The 21,683-nt window shown below is 65.9% G+C and overlaps 1 protein-coding gene across 1 annotated transcript; it reads right to left on the bottom strand.

Annotated features, from left to right (window-relative positions):
• Window positions 1-535: 535 nt before the first annotated feature.
• On the bottom strand, window positions 536-20,906 carry TRPM4 (transient receptor potential cation channel subfamily M member 4). Its single transcript, XM_030545185.1, has 25 exons — window positions 20,826-20,906; window positions 20,304-20,371; window positions 19,863-20,040; window positions 19,497-19,677; window positions 18,671-18,837; window positions 18,265-18,442; window positions 15,788-15,852; window positions 15,422-15,604; window positions 14,645-14,744; window positions 14,209-14,324; window positions 13,447-13,776; window positions 12,224-12,352; window positions 11,923-12,052; window positions 9,948-10,093; window positions 9,705-9,817; window positions 9,487-9,585; window positions 6,687-7,046; window positions 4,794-4,926; window positions 4,450-4,624; window positions 3,873-4,041; window positions 3,210-3,388; window positions 2,518-2,650; window positions 2,184-2,256; window positions 1,740-1,836; window positions 536-1,294 (listed from the first exon to the last, which is right to left on the bottom strand). Exons 1-25 carry the CDS (start codon window positions 20,850-20,852, stop codon window positions 1,290-1,292), a joined length of 3,534 nt encoding a protein of 1,177 aa, XP_030401045.1. The 5' UTR covers window positions 20,853-20,906; the 3' UTR covers window positions 536-1,289.
• Between the last annotated feature and the right edge of the window lie 777 nt (window positions 20,907-21,683).

The following is a 21,683-nucleotide window of genomic DNA, read 5'->3' as shown; positions in this document are numbered from 1 at the left end:
TGGGGATGAGCTCAGGCAACAGAAACGCTGATGCACACCCCCCCCCCCAGTTTAGGGGGCAGCTTTGGGAGTGTTGATTTGGGGAACAGGTCTAGGGGTGCCTGTTGTGGGGAAAGGGGCAGACAGGAAATCTGGGGGGATGGGGAGTCAGTTCTGGAGAGGATTCCCCCCCCATCCATGCATATTTGACTCCTGGGTTCCTGGCCCTGTGGTGGCGGGGAGGGGTGTGGGGGGGGGACAGGGATGGGACATTCCTCCTTAGTCCCTCTGCTGTGTGGGGGGGAGGGGCATGGAACCCTAGATGTGGAGGGGGGATCCCCAAGTATCCCCCCTGCAATGCCCCTGATACCCCACCCACTCAACCTGAGCTGGCCCGTTCCCCACATCCACCTCCCTTCCCTCCCTGCCCCCCTTTCCCCCTACCCTGCCCCTGTTCGCACTTTCCACAATGATCTGTTTTTATTTCAGACAATAACAATAATTAATATAACAAATTAACTAAGAGCAAATCTGTCCCCTGCCCCCCCCCCCCGAGTCTGTGGCATCCGGACACCTGGATTCACAGCAGGAGGCTCCTGAACTCTAGTCCCACAGGACAGTCCATGGTGCCCGGATGCCTGGGTTCGCAGCAGGGTGTGTCGGGGAGTCCATGGTGCCCTGATCCCTGGGTTCGCAGTGGGGTGGGGAGGGGGGAGTCCATGGTGCCCTGACCCCTGGGTTCACAGCGGAGTGTGGGGAAGTCCATGGTGCCCGGATGCCTGGGTTCACAGCGGAGTGTGGGGAGGAGTCCATGGTGCCCGGATGCCTGGGTTCACAGCAGAGTGTCGGGGGGAGTCCGTAGTCCCCTGATCCCTGGGTTCACAGCGGGGGGGGGGGGGGGGGAGTCCATGGTGCCCAGATGCCTGGGTTCGCAGTGGGGTGTGTGGGGCAGTCCATAGTGCCCCGACCCCTGGATTCACAGCGGGGTGGAGGGGGGGAGTCCATGGTGCCCCGATCCCTGGGTTCACAGCAGTGGGTGTTGTAGACTCCAGCCCCCCAGGACAGGCTATGGTGCCCCGACCCCTGGGTTCACAGCAGGGTGGAGGGGGGGGGAATCCATGGTGCCCCGATCCCTGGGTTCACAGCGGGGTGGAGGGGGGGAGTCCATGATGCTCCGATCCCTGGGTTTGCAGCGGTGGGTGTTATAGACTCCAGCCCCCCAGGACAGGCTGTGGTGCCCGGACACCTGGGTTCACAGCTGGGTGTTGATTCTCCGCAGCGACATCCTCTCTCGCTGGAGTTGGGGAGGGTCAGTCTGGGGGCGACAGACAGATTCAGGACAGGGAGCTGCAATACCAGGGCAAGCTGGGGGGGGGGGGGGCGCAGCGCCCCACCGTCACCAGCCAGCCCCAGTGCGGGGGGTGGTGGTAAATTAACTCCATTGCCCCACCTCCCTAGTGGGCTGTGGCTTGTTTCTTGGGGGAGGGGTGGAATCCGGGAACTCCTTGCGGGGGCAGGACAGCTGGGGGGGCACGCTCCAGCATCGGGGGAGGGGCCCCATAGGGACCATTGGGGGGAGGCAGGGGGTGATTGGGGGTCAAGGGAAGGGGGTTCCCATGGGGAGGGTGGGGCAGTGCAGGGGGGACGGAGGGGGCACCCTATGAAGGGGAGCCCAGAGCAATGGGGGGTGATTAGTGCCGGGGAGCAGGGGGCACTGGGGGGATACAAGGGCAGGGGAGTGAATTGGGGGGGTCACTTACCCTTTTTGAGCGTGGGGGGGGCAGGGCGGTTCTTCCCCAGGTCGCTCTGAGCCAGGGTGTCCATCATCCAGCAGAGGGCGCTGGTGAACTTCTCCATCTGGGGGGGAGCGGGGCAGGCGCTGAGGACCCCGCAGCCCCTCCCCCCAGGGTCCCCCCCACCTCAGCCATCCCCCCCTTCCTCTGGACCCCTCAGACCCCCTCTGCCACTCCCCATTGCCCCTCCTGACCCCCCAACATGACCTCTCCTGACCCCCCCACCTCTGCCATTTTGCCCAGGACCCCCCATGCTTCAGCTGACGCCCCCAGACCCCTCAGACCCCCTCTGCCACCCCCCACAATCCCTCCTGATCCCCCCACCCTGCCTCTGCCATCCCCTCAAGATAGCCCCATCTTCGTACCCCATGTGTCCCCCCACCTCCTGTCCTTCGTCCCCCCCGCCTGTACCTGGGTCTCCAGGGTCTTCAGCCGTCGCTCCTGCTCCCGCATCTCGGCCAATTGCTTCAAGGCCTGGTCGACCCTGAGGGGGGAAGGAGACGGGGTCACTTGGGGGCCCCCTTGATTCATCCCAGGATCCCCAGGTGACCCCCCAGCTCCATTGCTCCCCCTCCCTGCGTCCCCACCCCTCCCTGCTCACCCTGCCCCCCCCAGACTCACCGCTCCCTCCCTGGACCCCCGACCCCACGCACCCCAGTTGCTCAATGCACCCCGACCCCCCATGCTCACCCTGCCCCTCCCCCCTGCATCCCCATACACCCCTCTTCTCCAGGCCCCCCCTCACTTCTGAGACGTCCGCCGGAGCCGCTCTGTGTTGCTGTCCCGTTTCTGGCGGCCCAGGGCCAGCAGGTGATTCTCCTTCTGCACGGCCTCCCAAGTGAGCAGCTGGGTGTCCTGCTCCGGGGACAGGTCCCGAGCTGGGGACCCAGGCGTCCGGGGCCGAGGGCGCGGGTGGGAAGGCAGACACGTGAAAAGCAGACAGGGGCCAGCAGGCCCGAGGTGCGGCGGCCAAGTCCAGCCCCATATCAACTTGGTGACCCCCCGGCCCTGCTTCCTGCTCCCCACCCCTCACACTACTGCTCTGACCCCTCCCTGACTTCTGCAAGGTGCGACCCCCAGATCTGCCCCCCAGCCTGACCCCTCCCCCCAAGCCCTTCTCCCTGCCCCACAGAGCACTGCCCCTGGTCCAGCCCCTCCCCTGCAAGGAGCGACCCCCAGATCTGCCCCCCCGGCCCTGCTTCCTGCCCCCCCTGCCCTGCTCCTCACCCCCTGCTCTACTACTCTAACCCCTCCCCGACCCCTGCAAGGCGCGACCCCCAGATCTGCCCCCCCGGCCCTGCTTCCTGCCCCCCCTGCCCTGCTCCCTACCCCCTGCTCTACTACTCTAACCCCTCCCCGACCCCTGCAAGGCGCGACCCCCAGGTCTGCCCCCCCAACCCTTGTCCCTGCCCCTGGTCCTGCCCCCCCGTCACTCACCGAAGTGGCGGCTCTTGGCAGAGCCCCCCCGGGCCCGGTGGAGCAGCAGCTGGCGCAGGTGGCTGATGATGATGAAGGGGGGGGCCAGCGCCGGCCGGTTGTGATACTCCAGGATCAGGCTGTAACGCTGCGACTTCCAGTAGGTGTCGCTGTTGCCCTGCACCTTGGCAAAGGTGTAACTGTGGGGGGATGGGAGGGGGCTATCAGACGGGCGGGGGGCAAAGGACACGAACCTGCCCCCACCCCCACCAGGCCCTTGCATGCTCATCAGCTCATCCTCTGCACACGCAAGTGCACTGGAGCCTCTCACACTCATCAGCACACCCTCTACACACTCTAGTGCACCAGGGCCGTGCACACTTATCAGCGCACCCTTTGCATGCACTGAAGCCTTGCACACTCAAGCTCACCCTCATCAGGTGCTAGTGCACTGGGGCCTTGCACACTCATCAAATATCCACCTGTTCTAATGCGCAGGCACATCAACTCACTAGTCAGTCATTCTCCTTGCACTAGTGCCCAGCGCTTCCCATGCTCGCCACACGCACTCATACACCTGACCCCTTGCACGTATCTTAATGCACGGTCCACGTACCCCAATGCATCCTGCCCCTTGCACGCTCAGCAGCTCACTGCCCACCACGGGGCCCCGCCAGGCGGTACCTGAACATGGCGATGAGCAGGTTAAGGAGCAGGATGTTGGCGACGAGGAGGAAGATGACGAGGAGGACAAGCACCAGCCAGTTGGCGTAGGTGTTCGTGCAGGGCTCGGCCTCCTCCATCAGGATCGCCACCGGGTCGTCCGTGCAGTTCGACGCCGCGATCAGCGCCGCTGTGGGGGGGGGGGGGAGAGGTATGTGTCTGTGAGCCAGCCCGTCCCCTGCCATGGGGCCAGATCGGAGCCGGTGCCCCCTAGAGGGGAAAAGCCCCACCCCCCATTCCCTGCCCCTCCGAGCCAGACAGTCCTTGCCCCAGGGCCGGAGCGAGCCACGCCCCATAGAGGCAACAGGCCCCGCACCTCATTCCCTGCCCCCCCGAGCCAGACAGTCCTTGCCCCAGGGCCAGCCCATAGAGGGGACAGGCCCCTGCCCCATTCCCTGCCCCCCTGAGCCAGCCAGTCCCTGTCCCAGGGCCAGGGGGGAGCCGCGCCCCATAGAGGGGACAGGCCCCTGCCCCATTCCCTGCCCCTCTGAGCCAGCCAGTCCCCACCCCGGGGCCAGGGGGGAGCCGCGCCCCGCACCATCGATCTCGTTGAGCGGGATCTGGCCGAAGATCTGCAGGTAGGGCCGGTAGAAGACGCGGCGGAAGATCCAGGCCAGGCGCTGGTCACTGGGGTGCAGCAGCCCCTCGGTCGTCACCCCGTAGGCCACCAGCCAGACGGCCAGGAAGAAGAGGAAGAGGAAGACGTCCTTCATCTGTTGAGGGGGGGGAGCATGAGTCCCTGGGATGGGACCCCCCCAACCCCCCACATCTCCCTCCCGGTCAGAGCCCTCCCCTGCCTCCCTCAACACGAGAATCCCCCCAAACCCCACCCAGCCCCCCCTTTTCCATCCCTCCCTCCCCCCCAGACCCCTGCTCACCCACCATCTTGCCCACAATGATCATTTTGGGACCCAGCTGCTTGTTGACGGCGAAGATGTGGATGAGTCGCAGGGTAAAGACCATGAAATCCAGGCAGAGCACGGTGCGCCCTGACGCGTAGCTCCTGGGGAACATCCTGGGGGGGGAGGAGTGGGATGAGGGGGGGTCCAAGCCCCCAGCACAGCAGAGAGCTGCCCCCGTCCCCTCCCCCAACCCAGCCAGGGACCTCAGCTCAGTCGGGGGGTGATTCTGGGCTGAGGGAGGGATGGGTCAGGGGGTCCCCAATCTGTTCCCCACTCACAGCTGGGGCTGTGAGGTGTGACTCTGTGCTGGGGGGGCACAGAGCCATTGCTGGTGGGTGGGGGCAATGGGGGGGCTGCTGCAGCACCATGCCCGGGCAGGGGGATGTGGATATGGGAGGTGCCAGGGGCTGGGGGCACCGAGCCTAGGCAGGGCGGATGGGGGGATGGGAGGCTGCGGGTGCCAGGGGCTGGGGGCACCATGCCCAGGCAGTGCGGATGGGGGATGGGAGGCTGTGGGCACCATGCTTGGGCGGGGAGATGGGTAGATAGGAGGCTGGGGGGTCTGGAGGCACCGTGCCCGGGCAGAGGGCATGGGGGGATGGGAGGCTGTGGCTGCAGTACCCAGGCAGGGAGGGTAGGGAGCACCGTGCCCAGGCAGGGGGGATGAGGAGACAAGAGGCTGCCGGCACCAGGGGCTGGGGGGACGGAGGGATGGGAGGCTGTGGCCGCCAGGGGCTGGGGGCACACTGCCCAGGCAGGAGTATGGGGGGACAAGGGAACAGGAGGCTGCAGGTGCCAGGGGCTGGGGGCACACTGCCCAGACAGAGGTACAAGGGGACGGAGGGACGGGTGGCTGGGGGCCGTGTCCAGGCATGGGGGAATGGGGGGACAGAGAGACGGGAGGCTGCAGCCACCAGGGGCTGGGGGCACACTGCCCAGGCAGGGGTATGGGGGGATGAGGGGACAGGAGGCTGTGGGTGCCAGGGGCTGGGGGCACCATGCCCAGGCATGGGGGGGACGGGCGGCTGGGGGCTGTGCCCAGGCATGGGGGGACAGGCGGCTGGGGACCATGGCCAGGCAAGGTGGACGGAGGGACGGGAGGCTGGAGGTGCCAGGGGCTGGGGGCACCATGCCCAGGCATGGGGGGGACGGGCGGCTGGGGGCTGTGCCCAGGCATGGGGGGACAGGCGGCTGGGGACCATGGCCAGGCAGGGCGGACGGAGGGACGGAAGGCTGGAGGTGCCAGGGGCTGGGGGCACCATGCCCAGGCATGGGGGAGACGGGCGGCTGGGGGCTGTGCCCAGGCATGGGGGGACAGGCGGCTGGGGACCATGGCCAGGCAGGGCGGACAGAGGGACAGGAAGCTGGAGGTGCCAGGGGCACCATGCCCAGGCATGGGGGGAAGGGAGGCTGGGGGCCATGCCCAGGCATGGGGGGGACGGGCGGCTGGGGGCTCTGCCCAGGCATGGGGGGGACGGGCGGCTGGGGACCATGGCCAGGCAGGGCGGACGGAGGGACAGGAAGCTGGAGGTGCCAGGGGCTGGGGGCACCATGCCCAGGCATGGGGGGGACGGGCGGCTGGGGGCTGTGCCCAGGCATGTGGGGACAGGCGGCTGGGGGCTGTGCCCAGGCAGGGCGGACGGAGGGACGGGAGGCTTGAGGTGCCAGGGGCTGGGGGCACCATGCCCAGGCATGGGGGGGACGGGCGGCTGGGGGCTGTGCCCAGGCATGGGGGGACAGGCGGCTGGGGACCATGGCCAGGCAGGGCGGACGGAGGGACGGGAGGCTGGAGGTGCCAGGGGCTGGGGGCACCATGCCCAGGCATGGGGAGAAGGGAGGCTGGGGGCCATGCCCAGGCGCTCGGGGGTCTCACCGGCAGACAGCCCCCAGCAGGAAGAGCCCCAGGGCGGTCAGGTCGAACTCGTTCCAGGGGTCCTGCAGGTAGGCGCGGACGCGCTGGGCCAGCGGCTGGTGTCCGGTGAAGCAGCCCTGGCGCAGTTCCTCACACAGCAGGGTGAAGACCCAGATGTACAGCAGGGCCTCAGAGGCGCTGGGGCCGTCGGGCGGGGGGGGCGCGAAGTCCAGCAGCAGCACGTAGGAGAAGAGCAGCAGGAAGAGCAGGTACATCACCACGTTGCCCAGGAAGGCCGTCACCGGCGCCCCCCAGAACCGGCGCCAGCGCCAGAGCCAGACCTGGCCCGGCCGCGGCGGGGAGCTCAGCGAGGATGCCGACCTGCGGGGAGCAGGGTCAGATCTCGGCATGGGGAGGGTGACACCCTGGCACCCCAATATTCACCACGGCCATGGAATGAGGATGTGTTTTGCGCCAGGTCCGTCTTGTGAGGTTGTGACAAAGTGGGGACTTTTCTTCCTTTTTCCTTGGTTTTCCAGTGGGTTCCATGCCGAGCGGGTGGGAGTCAGTTACGGGTTTAACGAGGGGAGGGGAGAGGGAGTTTGTGGGTACAGAGGATCAGAGAGGGAACTCGGGACCCCGGCTGATGGCCTGGAGGATGGAGACCCCCAGTGACTGGTGACCCGGAGACCCAGCTCAGGAGTCGCAGCCGGTTCTGGCCAGAGGGAGGACAATGGGCTGGGGGGACAGGACCCCGGTGACCTGACCAGCCGGGTCCAGCCAGAGGGGCCAGAGGACGGGAGAGGAGAGGAGGCCCAAGAGACCGTTTCCCTGGAGAGAAGACAATGGACAGAGGGGGCTTGGGGCCGGGGATCTCGGAGGCCCAGCAGGGAAGCAGGGGGCTCAGGGCTGGACGGGGGCAGGCAGGCAGAGCCCCCCTGGCTGCAGGGGGACTGGAACGTGCTGGGCTGAGGGGGGCCAGGTCTGAGGCTGGAGAGTTTCCTGTGCTGGGTTCAAAGCTCAATAACCCTCCTGTGTTACGCTGGCGGAGTCGCTCCGGGCTAGAGAACAGGTGTCACTGAGTTTGGGGGAGACAAGACATGGTCTGAGGTAACCAGGATAAAGTTTAACAAAGATAAGTGCAAAGTGCTCCACTTAGGAAGGAACAATCAGTGTCACACACAGAATGGGAAGAGACTGCCTAGGCAGGAGGAGGGCAGAAGGGGATCGAGTGGTTATAGGGGACCACAAGCTAAATATGAGTCAAGAATGTGATGCTGTTGCAAAAAAAAAAAAAAAAAAAGCCAACGTGATTCTGGGAGGCATTAACAGGTGTGTTGTGAGCAAGACCCGAGAAGTCATTCTTCCGCTCGGCTCTGCGCTGGTCAGGCCTCAGCTGGAGTATTGGGCCCGGTTCTGGGCAGCGCATTTCAAGATGTGGAGATATTGGAGAGGGTCCAGAGAAGGGACAAGAGTGATTAACGGTGGAGAGAACATGACCTGCGGAGGCTGAAAGAACTGGGTTTGGTTGGTTGGAAAAGAGAAGATGGATCAGCAGTTTTCAGGTATCTGAAAGGGTGTTGTCTCCCAGAGGGTCTAATGCCACCCTGTTGTGACGACGTGGGAATGTTCGTAATGTTTTCTCTGAATACTGGCTGGGTGCCTCAGTTTCCCCTATGCAGTTTTCAAGTATCTAGGTGAGGGGATAAGGGGGTGTGATTGGTGCAGAGCCCGAGAGGGCAGGGGAATGGCCGACGCCCTGTCTCTTGTCTCCTGATGGCCTGGGCCCCCGCCCCCCGCAAGGTGCCAACTGAACGGGCTGGAGAACAAAGAGATCAAGTGGCCTCCTGGCCTGGGAGAGAGACAAAGGCCAGAGGAGGGGCTGGGGTGTGTGTCTGTTTGGAGCTGGCTGGGGAAATGGACCCACCTCCCAAGACGGACCAGACTGAGGGGTCCTGGTCTCTGTACCCACAAGCTCTGTTTTGGGCTGTTCCTGTTACCGGCCGGCTGAGAGTCACGTCTGACTGCGGAGTTGGGGCGCAGGACCCTCTGGCTCCCCCAGACCCCCCCTCGGGCGCACTCGCTGCGGGAGGCGCACGGGGGGACGGGGATGCTGGATGCCCCCCCAGGAAGGTGGAAGCCGCATGAGCTTCTTGCCCGGGGCCAGTCTGCTCACAGAGACGGGGCTCCCCCAAGTCCTGCCTGGCTTTGTGGGGAGCAGTCCCAGAGCATCGCCCCGTGACTCCGGGACAGCCTGAGCAGAGCCTGTGTGTGTAGCTGCAGCTGGGTGTGTCCCGCCCGCCCTGTGTGTGTAGCTGCAGCTGGGTGTGTCCCGCCCGCCCTGTGTGTGCTGGTGGAAGCGTGGGACCAGGAGTGGGTCTGCAGCCTGTCACAGCAGCGCAGGGGGAGAGGGAGCCCAGTTCCAAGTGGCGTCCCAGGGGGAACCCAACAGGCGGGGTTTGGCCGTGGGGGGGAGGGCTCTGGCTTGTGGGGGGCTCAGATCTCAGCATGGGGGGTTACTGCCATGAGGGCTCTGGTTTGCAGAGGGGAGGGATTAGATCTCAGTGGGGGGGCACAGCCAGGGGGGTGCAGGAGACAGATTAGGGGCTGATGGGGGAATCGATGTTAGCACAAGGGGGCACATGGGGTGTGTGTGTGGAACAGATTTAGGGGAGGGATTCGGATCTGGGGGACAGCATGGAGGGGGGCTGACCTTGCAGAGGGCTCTGATCTGGGAGGGGGCAGGTTCAGGACCCCTTAGCACCATGGGATCCAATGTATAGGGCATGCTGCCCTCCCCCTCACAGGCTGCCCCCCTTACCCCATCAGGATCTCCTCCATGGGGCATTTCCCGTCAGCGTTCAGGTTCTCCAGCTCCAGGGTGTCGGGCTTCTCCTGCTCCTGAGCCTCCTCCATCGCCCTAGGGGGTGGGGGTGGAGAGAGAGGGAAACTGAGTTTGGGTCCCCAGTGCTGCGAGCTTCCCCCCAGCAGTGCCCCCTTACACAGCTGATCCCCTCCCCAGGGCCCCCCAGCACCCACCTGAAGGTGATGAGGTGGGTGAAGATGAGGGGAGGGCAGAAGAAGGTGAGGAGAAGTTTCCAGACGGGCGTGGACCTTTCCATCTCACCCCACCAGTTCTGAGTCAGCAGCGCCTGCGGGCCGGGGGGGGGGGTGTTAGTGCTGGGAGGGGTCACTTCTCACCCCCCCCCAGGTTTCCCCTCCAATTCTTCCCTGTCCCTTTGCGCTCACCTCCCCGCACTCGCCCCCCGCACTGCCCCGTACCTGCACCCCGTCGTGGGCAAAGAAGCACCGGGCCTCGGCCAGCCAGGCGAGCTGCAGGCAGGTGGCGCCGCCCCAGAGGCGGGAGCGACGCACAAGGAGCTGGGAGGCCCGAGACTCACTGTTCCCATAGCACTCGCCAAACACGCCTGGGGGGCGGGGACGGGGGGGTTAACGCCATTGCCCTTGGGACCTTACAGCCCCCCTGGCTGCCCCCTGCACCCCCAGTACCGGCCCTGCACTCCCATCTCCCGTACCACCCCCGTACTGCCCCTTTCACCCCATCCTCTTGTGCCATTGTACTGCCCCCTGCACCCCCGTCCCCCGTGACGCTCCCTGCACCCCTGTACTGCTTCCTGCACCCCCAGTACCACCCCCTTCACCTCCATCCCCCCATACTGCCCCCTGCACCCCCAGTACCGCCCCCTGCACCCCATCCCCCGAGTCCCAGTACTGCGCCCTGCACCCCCATCCCCTGTACCACCCCCTGCACCCCCATCCCCCATGCCACTCCCTGCACCTCTGTACTGCTTCCTGCACCCCCAGTACCGCCCCCTTCACCTCCATCCCCCCATACTGCCCCCTGCACCCCCAGTACCGCCCTCTGCACCCCCATCCGCCATACTGACCCCTGCACCCCCAGTACCGCCCCCTTCACCTCCATCCCCCCATACTGACCCCTGCACCCCCAATACCGGCCCTGCACTCCCATCTCCCGTACCACCCCCGTACTGCCCCTTTCACCCCATCCTCTTGTGCCATTGTACTGCCCCCTGCATCCCCATCCCCCGTGACACTCCCTGCACCCCTGTACTGCTTCCTGCACCCCCAGTACCACCCCCTTCACCTCCATTCCCCCATACTGCCCCCTGCACCCCCAGTACCGCCCCCTGCACCCCCATCCCCCGAGTCCCCAGTACTGCGCCCTGCACCCCCATCCCCTGTACCACCCCCTGCACCCCCATCCCCCATGCCACTCCCTGCACCCCTGTACTGCTTCCTGCACCCCCAGTACCGCCCCCTTCACCTCCATCCCCCCATACTGCCCCCTGCACCCCCAGTACCACCCCCTGCACCCCCATCCCCCGAGTCCCCAGTACTGCGCCCTGCACCCCCACCCCCTGTACCACCCTCTGCACCCCCATCCCCCATGCCACCCGTTCCCCCCCCGTCCCCCATGCCACTCCCTGCACCCCTGTACTGCTTCCTGCACCCCTAGTACCGCCCCCTGCACCCCATCCCCCCATACTGCCCCCTGCACCCCCAGTACCGCCCCCTGCACCCCCATCCCCCGAGTCCCCAGTACTGCGCCCTGCACCCCCACCCCCTGTACCACCCTCTGCACCCCCATCCCCCATGCCACTCCCTGCACCCCTGTACTGCTTCCTGCACCCCCAATACCGGCCCTGCACTCCCATCTCCCGTACCACCCCCGTACTGCCCCTTCCACCCCATCCTCTTGTGCCATTGTACTGCCCCCTGCATCCCCATCCCCCGTGACACTCCCTGCACCCCTGTACTGCTTCCTGTACCCCCAGTACCACCCCCTTCACCTCCATCCCCCCATACTGCCCCCTGCACCCCCAGTACCGCCCCCTGCACCCCCATCCCCCGAGTCCCAGTACTGCGCCCTGCACCCCCATCCCCTGTACCACCCCCTGCACCCCCATCCCCCATGCCACTCCCTGCACCCCTGTACTGCTTCCTGCACCCCCAGTACCGCCCCCTTCACCTCCATCCCCCCATACTGCCCCCTGCACCCCCAGTACCGCCCTCTGCACCCCCATCCCCCGAGTCCCCAGGACTGCGCCCTGCACCCCCATCCCCTGTACCACCCCCTGCACCCCCATCCCCCATGCCACTCCCTGCACCCCTGTACTGCTTCTTGCACCCCCAGTACCGCTCTCTGCACCCCCATCCCCCTGTACCGCCCCCTGCACCCCCATCCCGCCCTGTCTCCCGTCTCTTCCCCACTCACCGATGGCCAGGGTCTCGAACTTCATGGCCAGCTTCTTCATGTCTGCGGCCTCCTGCGCGTCTGACTCTTGGTGAGAGAGTTCCCGCAGGATCCGCGCCCCCACCAGCGCCCCCCCCACCGCATCCGGGGCCTGCAGGGAGGCAGTTAGAGAGAGATCCCCCCTGGAGACCCCCGGATCCATGCCCCCGCTAGTGCTCCCCCACCCTGTTCCCCCAGGGGTCTCCCCCTCACCCCCGCACCCGCTGGGGTCTCCCCTCAGCTCCCCGCACCCCAGGAGTCTCCCCCCCAAGGCCTTCCTCACCATCTCCCAGCAGTACGTGGCCATCTCGCCCCGGTTGAGCAGCAAGGCCCAGATGAAGAGGTCAGTCCAGGGGTTTCGGGTGCGCTGGCCGCGATAGGGGGTGTCCCCATCCAGCAGGGGAGCCTTCTTCTGGAGGGGGGAGGAAAGGGGGAGGGTCAGAGCCATGTGGATGGGGAGACCCCTGCTGCCAGCCCCTCATCTTCCCCCACCTCCCCCTGGAACCCTCAGGGTCCCATCCCAGCCTCCTGCCCGTTATGGTTCCCCCCCCATATCCAAGCCCCATTGTGCCCCCCATCTCACTGCATCCACGTACCCAGCCCCCCCCCCCCCGTGAGGAAATGGGGTTTTATTCGTCTTGTTATGTTGCAGGTGAGTCTTACTGTCCCACACTAACTGTGTGTGCCTCAGTTTCCCCGTGTGCTGCACCAATACTCAGCTGGTGGGAATTGGGGGGGTGATTTTGCTGAGGCCCTCAGGGAGGTGAGGCTGCCCAGCTGGGTGCAGCTGTGTGACCTGAGAGCCAGGAGGGGTGTGTGGCCAGGTGACTCTGTGCCCAGGAAGTGAGACAAAGGGAAGAAGGAGGGGCAACGGGGGTGTCGGGGGGGTGGGGGACTGGATTCCCAAGCTGGACTTGGCTGACAGTCCCTGATTTCTGTGCTAACGAGCTCTGCCCTACGCTGTGACCCTGTTGGCTAATAAACCTTCCATGTTACCGGCCGGTGGAGAGTCACGTCTGACTGCAGAGTGGGGGGGCAGGACCCTCTGGCTCCCCCAGGCCCCCTCCGGGCGCACTTGCTGCGGGAGGCGCACAGGGGGAGGGGGATGCTGAATGCCCCCCCAGGAAGGTGAAGCCGTGTGAGCTTCCTGCTGGGGGCCAGTCTGCTCACAGAGAGGGGGCCCCCCCGAGTCCTGGCTGGCTTTGTAGGGAGCAGTTCCCGAGTGTCGCCCTGTGACTCCAGGACACCTCCATCATACCTCAGCCCCCTTGGGTCCCTGGCCTTCTATGTCCCTCTGTCCCCCTCCTCCCAAGTCCCTGGCCAGCCCCCCACATACCCCAGGCCCCCTGTACAGCCCCTCCTCCCACTTCCCTACCCCCTTGTGCCCCCCCGGCCAGCCACCCTGGCCTCCCATGCATCCCCTCCTCCCATATGCTTGGCCATGTATCTCAGGACCCCCTGTGCTCCCCTCTTCCCATATCTCTGCCCCCCTTGGCCCCCACATACCCCAGTCCCCTTGGAGTCCGGGGGGCGCAGCCTGGAGTAGAAGGGGGCACAGACATCGCCCAGCAGTTCACGGAGCAGACGGGCCACCTGGGTCAGGGGGCAGCCGGGGGGGCGCTCCACAGGCTGGTAGTGGGGGGGCTCGGCCCCCCCCTGGCGCCGCTCCAGCAGCTGGTGCAGCAGCGAGGCCTCGGGGACGCCCCGGTACAGCTCTGACAGGCGCCCCCAGGTCAGGAACTCATCCAGATCCAGCCCATTTTCCACGAACAGACGCACCAGGGCCGGGCGGTCCCCCAGCAGTGCGTCCCGCATGGGGTCTTCCAGCTGGGAGGGCTACAGCGTGAGCGGGGGCAGAACCCAGGTTAGTACCTGCCCTGTGAGCACCAGCCTCCCCCGGAGCCCCCAAACACCCTCGACCCCCCCGAGTGTCGTCCCTGCCTCCCCTCTCAGCTCCCCATAGGGGTCCCTCCTCCCCCAGGATCCCCCCTGCTCCTCCTGGGTCCCCCCCTCAACTCCTCCCTCCGGGGTCCCCCTCCCCCTGCTCTCTCAGCTCCTCCCATGGGATCCCCCATCCCCCTGCTCCCCGGGGCTCCCCAGCTCCTCCCCCGGGGGTCCCCAACTCCTTCTCCTTCCGGGCCCCTCAGCTGCTCTCTCTGGGATCCCCCTCCCCCAGGGTCCTCCCAGATCTCCCTTTGGGATCCCCCTCCCGCTGCCCCTCTGGGACTCCCAGCTCCTCCTGCAAGGTCCCCTCCCTGCACCCCCCACCTCCCACTGGATGTCTCCACAGAAGAGCTTGGAGCTGGCGATGTCCACGCGGTTCCAGGCCACAGCCAGACGCAGCTCATCCAGGTACTGGGTGGCCTCACCAGTCAGGTGATCGCCTGTGGAGAGGCAGGAGGTGGGGGGTGGCTGTGGTAGCTGTGTGACTTGGTTTCCCCACCCTGGCAGCTAGGGGACCTGGAGGTGGGGGGTGGCTGGGGTAGCTGTGTGACTCAGTTTCCACACCGTGGCAGCCTGGGGGCAGTGGGGAGGGCTCAGCCCAAAGACAGGTTGTGTCAATGCGGATTGAATGGGTTCACACAGGGCTCAGTGGGGATCCGGGGGGAAACGAGGGGCAGGAGGCTGGCAGCAGGGGAGGGTGGAGAGATCCCAAGGGGGAAGAGCATGGGGGGGGCTCCATGGGGGACTGTGGGAGTCTCACCTCTGACCAGGGCTTTGAGCAGCACTGTCTCAAACTCCTCCAGCCTGTCCTCGTCCAAATAGACACTGACCAGGTCCCGCAGCTCCAGAATCCGCTCCACCTGGGGGGACAGGTCCGGCACCTCGTGACCCCCCAAACCCCTGCACCCCTCTCCCCGCAGCACCAGGATCTGCTCCACCTCGGCGGGCAGGTCTGGCACCCCAAGACCCCCCTGCACCCCCCCCGCAGCACCAGGATCCGTTCCACCTGCGGGGGCAGGTCTGGCACCCCATGCCCCCTGAACCCCTGCACCCCCCTCCCCGCAGCAGCAGGATCTGCTCCACCTCGGCGGGCAGGTCTGGCACCCCAAGACCCCCCTGCACCCCCCCCCCCGCAGCACCAGGATCCGTTCCACCTGCGGGGGCAGGTCTGGCACCCCGTGCCCCCTGAACCCCTGCACCCCCCTCCCCGCAGCACCAGGATCTGCTCCACCTCGGCGGGCAGGTCTGGCACCCCAAGACCCCCCTGCACCCCCCCCCGCAGCACCAGGATCCGTTCCACCTGCGGGGGCAGGTCTGGCACCCCGTGCCCCCTGAACCCCTGCACCCCCCTCCCCGCAGCACCAGGATCTGCTCCACCTGCGGGGGCAGATCTGGCACTCTGTGACCCCCTTGCAACCCAACAGCACCAGGCTCCGTTCCATCCTGAATGCCTGGGTCCCCTTGCGGGGCGACTGAGGGGTCAATGCCTTGAGCTCCAACCCCCTGGGCGCCTGGGTCCCCGTGGGGGCTGTGGTACCTGCTCGGCCAGGTCTGGCACGTCAGGGAGCGGGAAGCGTCCCTGCAGCTTCTCCTGGATCAGCACCCGGCTTGCCTGGTCCGTCTGTGCGTCCTGCAGGATCTGGGCCAGGCAGTCGGCCGCCCCCCCTGAACCCCCCACCAGCAGGCAGGGGATGTTCGCCTCGGCGGCCTCCCGTACACGCTGGAGGGGGGATGGGGGGGTCAGTGAAGGGGCAGGGTGTCTTCTTCCCCCTCCACAGCTATCAACATCTCCGCATGTCCCTCTCCCACACCCTGACCCTCATCCCCCTCCTCCCCCCTCCATCCCCCCATGCCCATCCCCTCCCCCGGACCTCAGCCCCTCCTGCAGTCACCCCCCCCTTACCGTGACCATGGAGGCGTCACCCCCGATGACCATGACCAGCACGGGGATCTCGATGCTGCCAGTTCCTGAAAGACGGAGCAGGGGGGTGTCAGTGCCGGGGGGGGCAGCGGAGAGGGGGTGACGATGCAGCCCCAGGGAATAGCCAAAAGCTAGTGTGTCAGCACAGGCTAGTCTAGTGAGTGGAGCGCCGGGCCCGGGGCCAGGACGCCTGGGTCCTCTCCCACTGCTCAGCCCTGGGGCCAGGACACCTGGGTTCTCTCTCCACCCCTCGGCCCCGGGACCAGGACACCTGGGTTCTCTCTCCACCCCTTGGCCCTGGGACCAGGACACCTGGGTTCTCTCTCCACCCCTTGGCCCCCAGACCAGGACACCTGGGTTCTCTCTCCACCCCTCGGCCCCAGGACCAGGACACCTGGGTTCTCTCTCCACCCCTCGGCCCCGGGACCAGGGCACCTGGGTTCTCTCTCCACCCCTCGGCCCCCGGACCAGGACACCTGGGTTCTCTCTCCACCCCTTGGCCCCCAGACCAGGACACCTGGGTTCTCTCTCCACCCCTCGGCCCCAGGACCAGGACACCTGGGTTCTCTCTCCACCCCTCGGCCCCGGGACCAGGACACCTGGGTTCTCTCTCCACCCCTCGGCCCCCGGACCAGGACATCTGGGTTCTCTCCCCACCCCTGTGACCAGGACTCCGGGGTTCTCTCTGGGTGAAGGAGACCAAGACCAGCTCAGGGGATCTTGCCCGGGGGAGGGAAGGGGCAGCCTGGGGGCGGGGGGCACTCAGCACTTAGGGGGCGAGAGGAAGGGGAAGCAGAATAACGGGGGGTGGGGGGCAGATGTGGTTAAGGGCGCAGGAAAAGCGACTAACCCTGGTAACCATGGCTGTGGTGTGTGTGTAACTGTGGTAGCCATGGCGCCGTGTGTGTGTGTGTGTGTGTGTGTGTGTGTGTGTGTGTGTGTGTGTGTGTGTGTGTGTTAAATCATGCTAACCCTGGTGAGGGAGGGTAACCATGGTAACCTGGCCAGGGAGTAACCAGGATAACCTGGCCAGGGGGCTGGGGGGTAACTGTGTAACTGGGCTGGGGGGTAACTGTGGTAACCAGACCGGGGAATGTGGCCGTGGCAACGAGGCCAGGGGATAACCGTGGTAAGCTGGCTGGGGGGTAACCTGGCCAGGGGTGTGTGACCATGGTAACCAGGCGGGGGATGTGGCGGGGGACTAAACAGGGTAACCAGGCTGGAGGATAATTGTGGTAACCTGGCCGGGGGTGTGTGACTGTGGTAATCGGGACAGGGGTAACCGTGGTAACCTGGCCGGGGGTGTGACTGTGGTAACCAGGCCAGGGTAACTGGGCTAACTGTGCTGGAGGTAATTGGGCTGGGGGCAACTGGGGTAACCAGGCCAGGGTAACCGTGGTAACCAGGGCAGGGTAGCTGGGGTAACCGAGCCAAGGGGCAACTGGGATAACCAGGCTGGGGGGTAACCAGGGTAAGCTGGCTGGGGAGTAACTGGGCCGTGTGTGTGTGCCCATGGTAACCGGGCTGGGGGTGTGTGGGGTGTGTGCCCATGATAACTGGGCTGGGGGTGTGTGACCGCGGTAATCGGGCTGGGGGTATGTGCCCTTGGTAACTGGGCCGGGTGTGTGTGCCCATGATAACCGGGCCGGGTGTGTGTCACCACGGTAACTGGGCTGGGAGTGTGTCACCACGGTAACTGGGCTGGGGGTGTGAGACTGGGGTAACCGGGCTGGGGGAGTGTGACCGTGGTAACTGGGCTGCGGGGTGTGACGGAGCAGGGAGTGGGCAGGATTGACTTGGGGATGTCGCGGAGGAGTTGTACTGGGACTGTCTGCATGGGGGGTGGGATCTCAGGGGGTGACTTCACTTGAGGGGCGATACCTGAGGCTGTAACCTGAGCCGGGAAGGGGGTTGGGCCCGGTGACATCTCTGCCCGGGAATCTGGACAAAGGCTGGAGGAGGAGCCGGGGGGCAGCTGGGGAAGGCGGCTGGGAGGGTTTCAGTTTGGAGCTGGCGGGGCGGGAACGGAGGGAACCCCAAGGCTGGGGTCTAAGCTCCCTGCCTCCCCCAGAGGGACCTGACTGAGGGGTCCTGGTTGTACCCACAGGCTCTGTTTTGGGCTGTGTTCCTGTCGGCTAATAAACCTTCGGCTGGCTCAGAGTCACGGTGAATGGCAGGAAGCGGGGGTGCAGGGCCCTGACTCCCCCACATTTCATGACATGGGGTAACCATGGTAACCAGGCCAGGGGGTAACCATGGTAACCTGGCTGGGGGGTAACCTAGCCAGGGGTGTGTGACCATGGTAACCAAGCCGAGTGTGTGGCAGGATAACCAGGCCAGGGGTGTTTGACCGGGGTAACCAGGCTGGGGGTGTGTGATTGTGGTAACTGGGCACAGGGTAACCAGGTTGGGGGCAAATGAGGTAACCGGGCTGGGGGTAACCAGGCTGGGGTTCTCACCACCGGCGCCCACCCTCTGCTGGGCGATGTGTTTCTCCAGGTGGGCACGGAAGCGGCTCTCGCCCCCCGGGCGCCCCTGAGAGCCGTCGTCCACCAGGAAGAAGAGCGAGTGGTTACTGTCCAGGGGGCGGGCGGCATTCGTGGCGGGGACCCGGGCGTAGCGGGCAGGGAACGAGCCCTAGAGGGGGAGAGCGGGTGAGGGGGGTCTGGTGACCGGCTGGACCCCCCTGAGAGACACCCCAGCTTGATCCTCTCCCCCAACCGCCAGCCCAGCCCCCCCAGAGACCCCTCCCTGGTACCCAGACTGGTGCCCCCCACCCCCTCCAGGAGAGCCCCCAGCGGCCCATGCGCTGCCTCCAGAGAGACGCCTCCCCTGCCGCCAGGATCCCACCCCAGCCGCCCGTACCTTGGGGTTAACGAGAGCCTCGCGGTTGGCGATGACGCCCCAGGGAGCAATGCCCATGGCTACCACGCGGGCGCAGGGGCTGGTGCTGGCTGTACCGTGGTCCCGGACGGCCTCCCCGACGTATTGCCCGATCCCGGCCTGCAGCCCCCCGGTCATGATCCACGCACCTGTGGGGGCACGGACCGTGGCACAGGCTGAGAATGTAACACACCCCTCCTAGTGCCCCCTCAGCCCCCTGTACCTTCATCTCCCCTCCCCCTAGTGTCACACCCAGAGCCTGAATGGGACATGGGCACAGACTTGACCCATCCCTCAGGCCTGGGGGCGTGTGACCACACCTGGGAGTGCAAAGTCGCACTCGACTGCCAAGAGTGGATCTGTGCACGGGTGTCAACACAGGGCAGCGCGTGTGCGTGGCAGGGTCTCACTGGGCGTGCAGTCTGGGCACCAGCTCATTTGCATGTGCACGGGGCAGGGCTTCCCCTCAAGTGGGCCAGGGCATGTCCTTTTGCACCCACACATGCGAGAGCACAGAGCGCGCCGGCATTTGCACAGAGCATGGCGGCATTTGCATGGAGCACGCCGGTGTTTGCATGGAGCATGGCAGCATTTTCATGCAGTGCACTGGCATTTGCACGGAGTATGGTAGTGTTTGAATGGTGCACAGTGGCATTTGCATAGAAAGCACCAGCATTTGCACACACACAGCAGTGTTTGCATGGAGCACACTGGCATTTGCACAGAGCATGCCAGCGTTTGTACATGTGAGTGCATTGCACCAGAGCTTTCCACCACTGCTCAGCCCAGGAGAGGGACGGGGGCCCACCTGTGCTTTGTGCTGCCTTCACCAGCCCCTTACGCAGCAGGTCTCGGAGCCAGGCCCGGACAGGGGCCTCCCCGTCACCCCCGACGACTGACACCACCAGGTTGGGAGGTGAGATTTTCCAGTGTTCGGTCACCAGGTTGTAGGCGAGCGCAGGGTCCGAGGAGTCCGACAGGCGGATGAACTGGCCGGGGGCAAGTGAGGAACAGGTCAGGTGGCGCCCCTCCCTCCTGACCCGCAGCCCCCGGCCAGCCCCTCCCACCCCCCAGCTCCACCGGCGCCCCTCCCTCCTGACCCGCAGCCCCCGGCCAGCCCCTCCCACCCCCCAGCCCTACCGGTGCCCCTCACTCCCGACCCGCAGCCCCTCACCTTGCTGGGTTTGCCACCAGCCCCCACAAACTCCAGCTCCCCGAAGGCGTCCGTGGGCCCCTCCGTAGTGTGCTGGTCTGAGTCCCATTTGCTGACGATGGCCGTCCCGAAGGCGTCTTCCACGGCCACAGAGACGTGCTCGGCCCGGGGGCTCCCACACTGGCACTGAGGGGGGGCACTGGGGAGGAGACAGGGTCATGGGAGTGCTGGGGGGGCACTGGGAGAACCAGGGGTGCTGGGGGACAGGGACAGGGTCACTGGGACACTGGGGGGAGGAAGGGGTCACTGTGGGGCACAGGGGGGCTGCTGCCTGTGATGAGACACCTCGGCCTGCACATGGCAATAATAACCTGGGGTGTTGGGGGGGAGGGGCCGCTGGCGGATCCCTGGGCACTGGGGGAGCAGCCTCAGGGCATCCCCGATGGGGGGGACCCCACTCACCCCGTGTCCCGTGGATCCTCAATGTAGGTCGTGCAGGTTTTCTTCTTGAAGCGTTTGGGGATCCAGGCCTGGAGTGCGGGTGGTGGTGGTGGTGGAGGAGCCAGATCAGGGTCTGAGAAAGGGGAACCCTCCAAGTCCCAATCCCCAGAACCCCCCAATCTTGGGCAGGGGACCCTCAGAGCCCCCAAAGCCCCCCAATCCTGGAGAGGGGATCCTCAGAGCCCCCCCGGGCCTCTCTAGAGAGGGGCCACTCAGAGGCCCCCCACACCCAGAGAGGGAACTCTCAAAGCCCCCCAACCTCCAGTGCTCCCCTAACCTCCAGAGCCCCCCACCCTGGAGAGGGGACCCTCAGAACCCCCCAAACTCCTGAGAGCCTCCCCCACCCTGGAGAAGGGGGGCTGTCTCCTTCCCCCACAGGTGCACCCTACCCCCAGGAAGCTCGGTGTCTGGATGCCCCATGCTGCCTGCCCCGCCCCCCCCCGGCTGGTGCCCGCCCTAGCCCCGGGGCAGGTGGGCCCATACCTGATCTCGCTGTTTGATGCTGCCCATGGTGCCAGGCTAGGCTGGGGCTGTCCGACCCGGTGCCCGCAGCGTCTGGCTGAGCAGGGCCCTGGAGCCCTGGGAACCCGGCGTCTCACCTGGCAAAGGTGAGTCCAACCCTCTCCGGCATTGTGGCCCCACCCAGCCAGAAACCAGCCCGACCGGCTCCAAGACACCCACGTGTGTGTGGATGGAGGGGCAGGAAACACCCTGCTGCCAGGCCATCCCGTCAATCTGGAGTCATCACTGACTACAGTTGGGTCAGATTCTGATCTCAGCTCCACCAGGGTCAATCCAGAGTCACTCCTGTTTGCAATAGGGTCAGGGCTGGATTCTGTTCTGCACATCTGGGGGTCAATCCAGAGTCACTCCTATTTGCAATGGGGTCAGGACTGGATTCTGATCTCAGCTCCCTAGGGGGATTGGGGTGTGTGTTATTCAATCTGGAGCCCCCCACCACGCCCCTGCACAGGGGTAGGGCTGGTTCACGCCTCCTTGGACGGGGTCCCCACCCTGGAGCAGAGTTCACAGCCACGACACCCTGAGCAAACAGCAGGTGTATCGGCACCACACCCTTTATTCAGCCTGGGAGGGGCAGGGAGGGAACTGGCTGGGGGCGGGGGGACAACTCTGAGCCATGCCCCACCAGGGGATACGGAAGCCCCCTTTCTGCCCCCCCGACTCTCCAAGGCACCAAACCCCTGTTTACCTCTCCCCAGCATGAGGGTGGTTTGCATTAGTGTGTCCCCTCAAAGCTGGGCCCCTCCCACCTCAGGACATTGCATTTATGGGGGAGGGCTGCCTATGGGGGCCCCTAAAGTCTCCCCACCCCAGCAGCTG

The sequence above is a fragment of the Gopherus evgoodei genome, unplaced genomic scaffold (genome assembly GCF_007399415.2).
Source record: "Gopherus evgoodei ecotype Sinaloan lineage unplaced genomic scaffold, rGopEvg1_v1.p scaffold_35_arrow_ctg1, whole genome shotgun sequence".
NCBI lineage: Eukaryota > Metazoa > Chordata > Testudines > Testudinidae > Gopherus > Gopherus evgoodei.
This window is presented reverse-complemented; position numbering and strand designations above follow the sequence as displayed.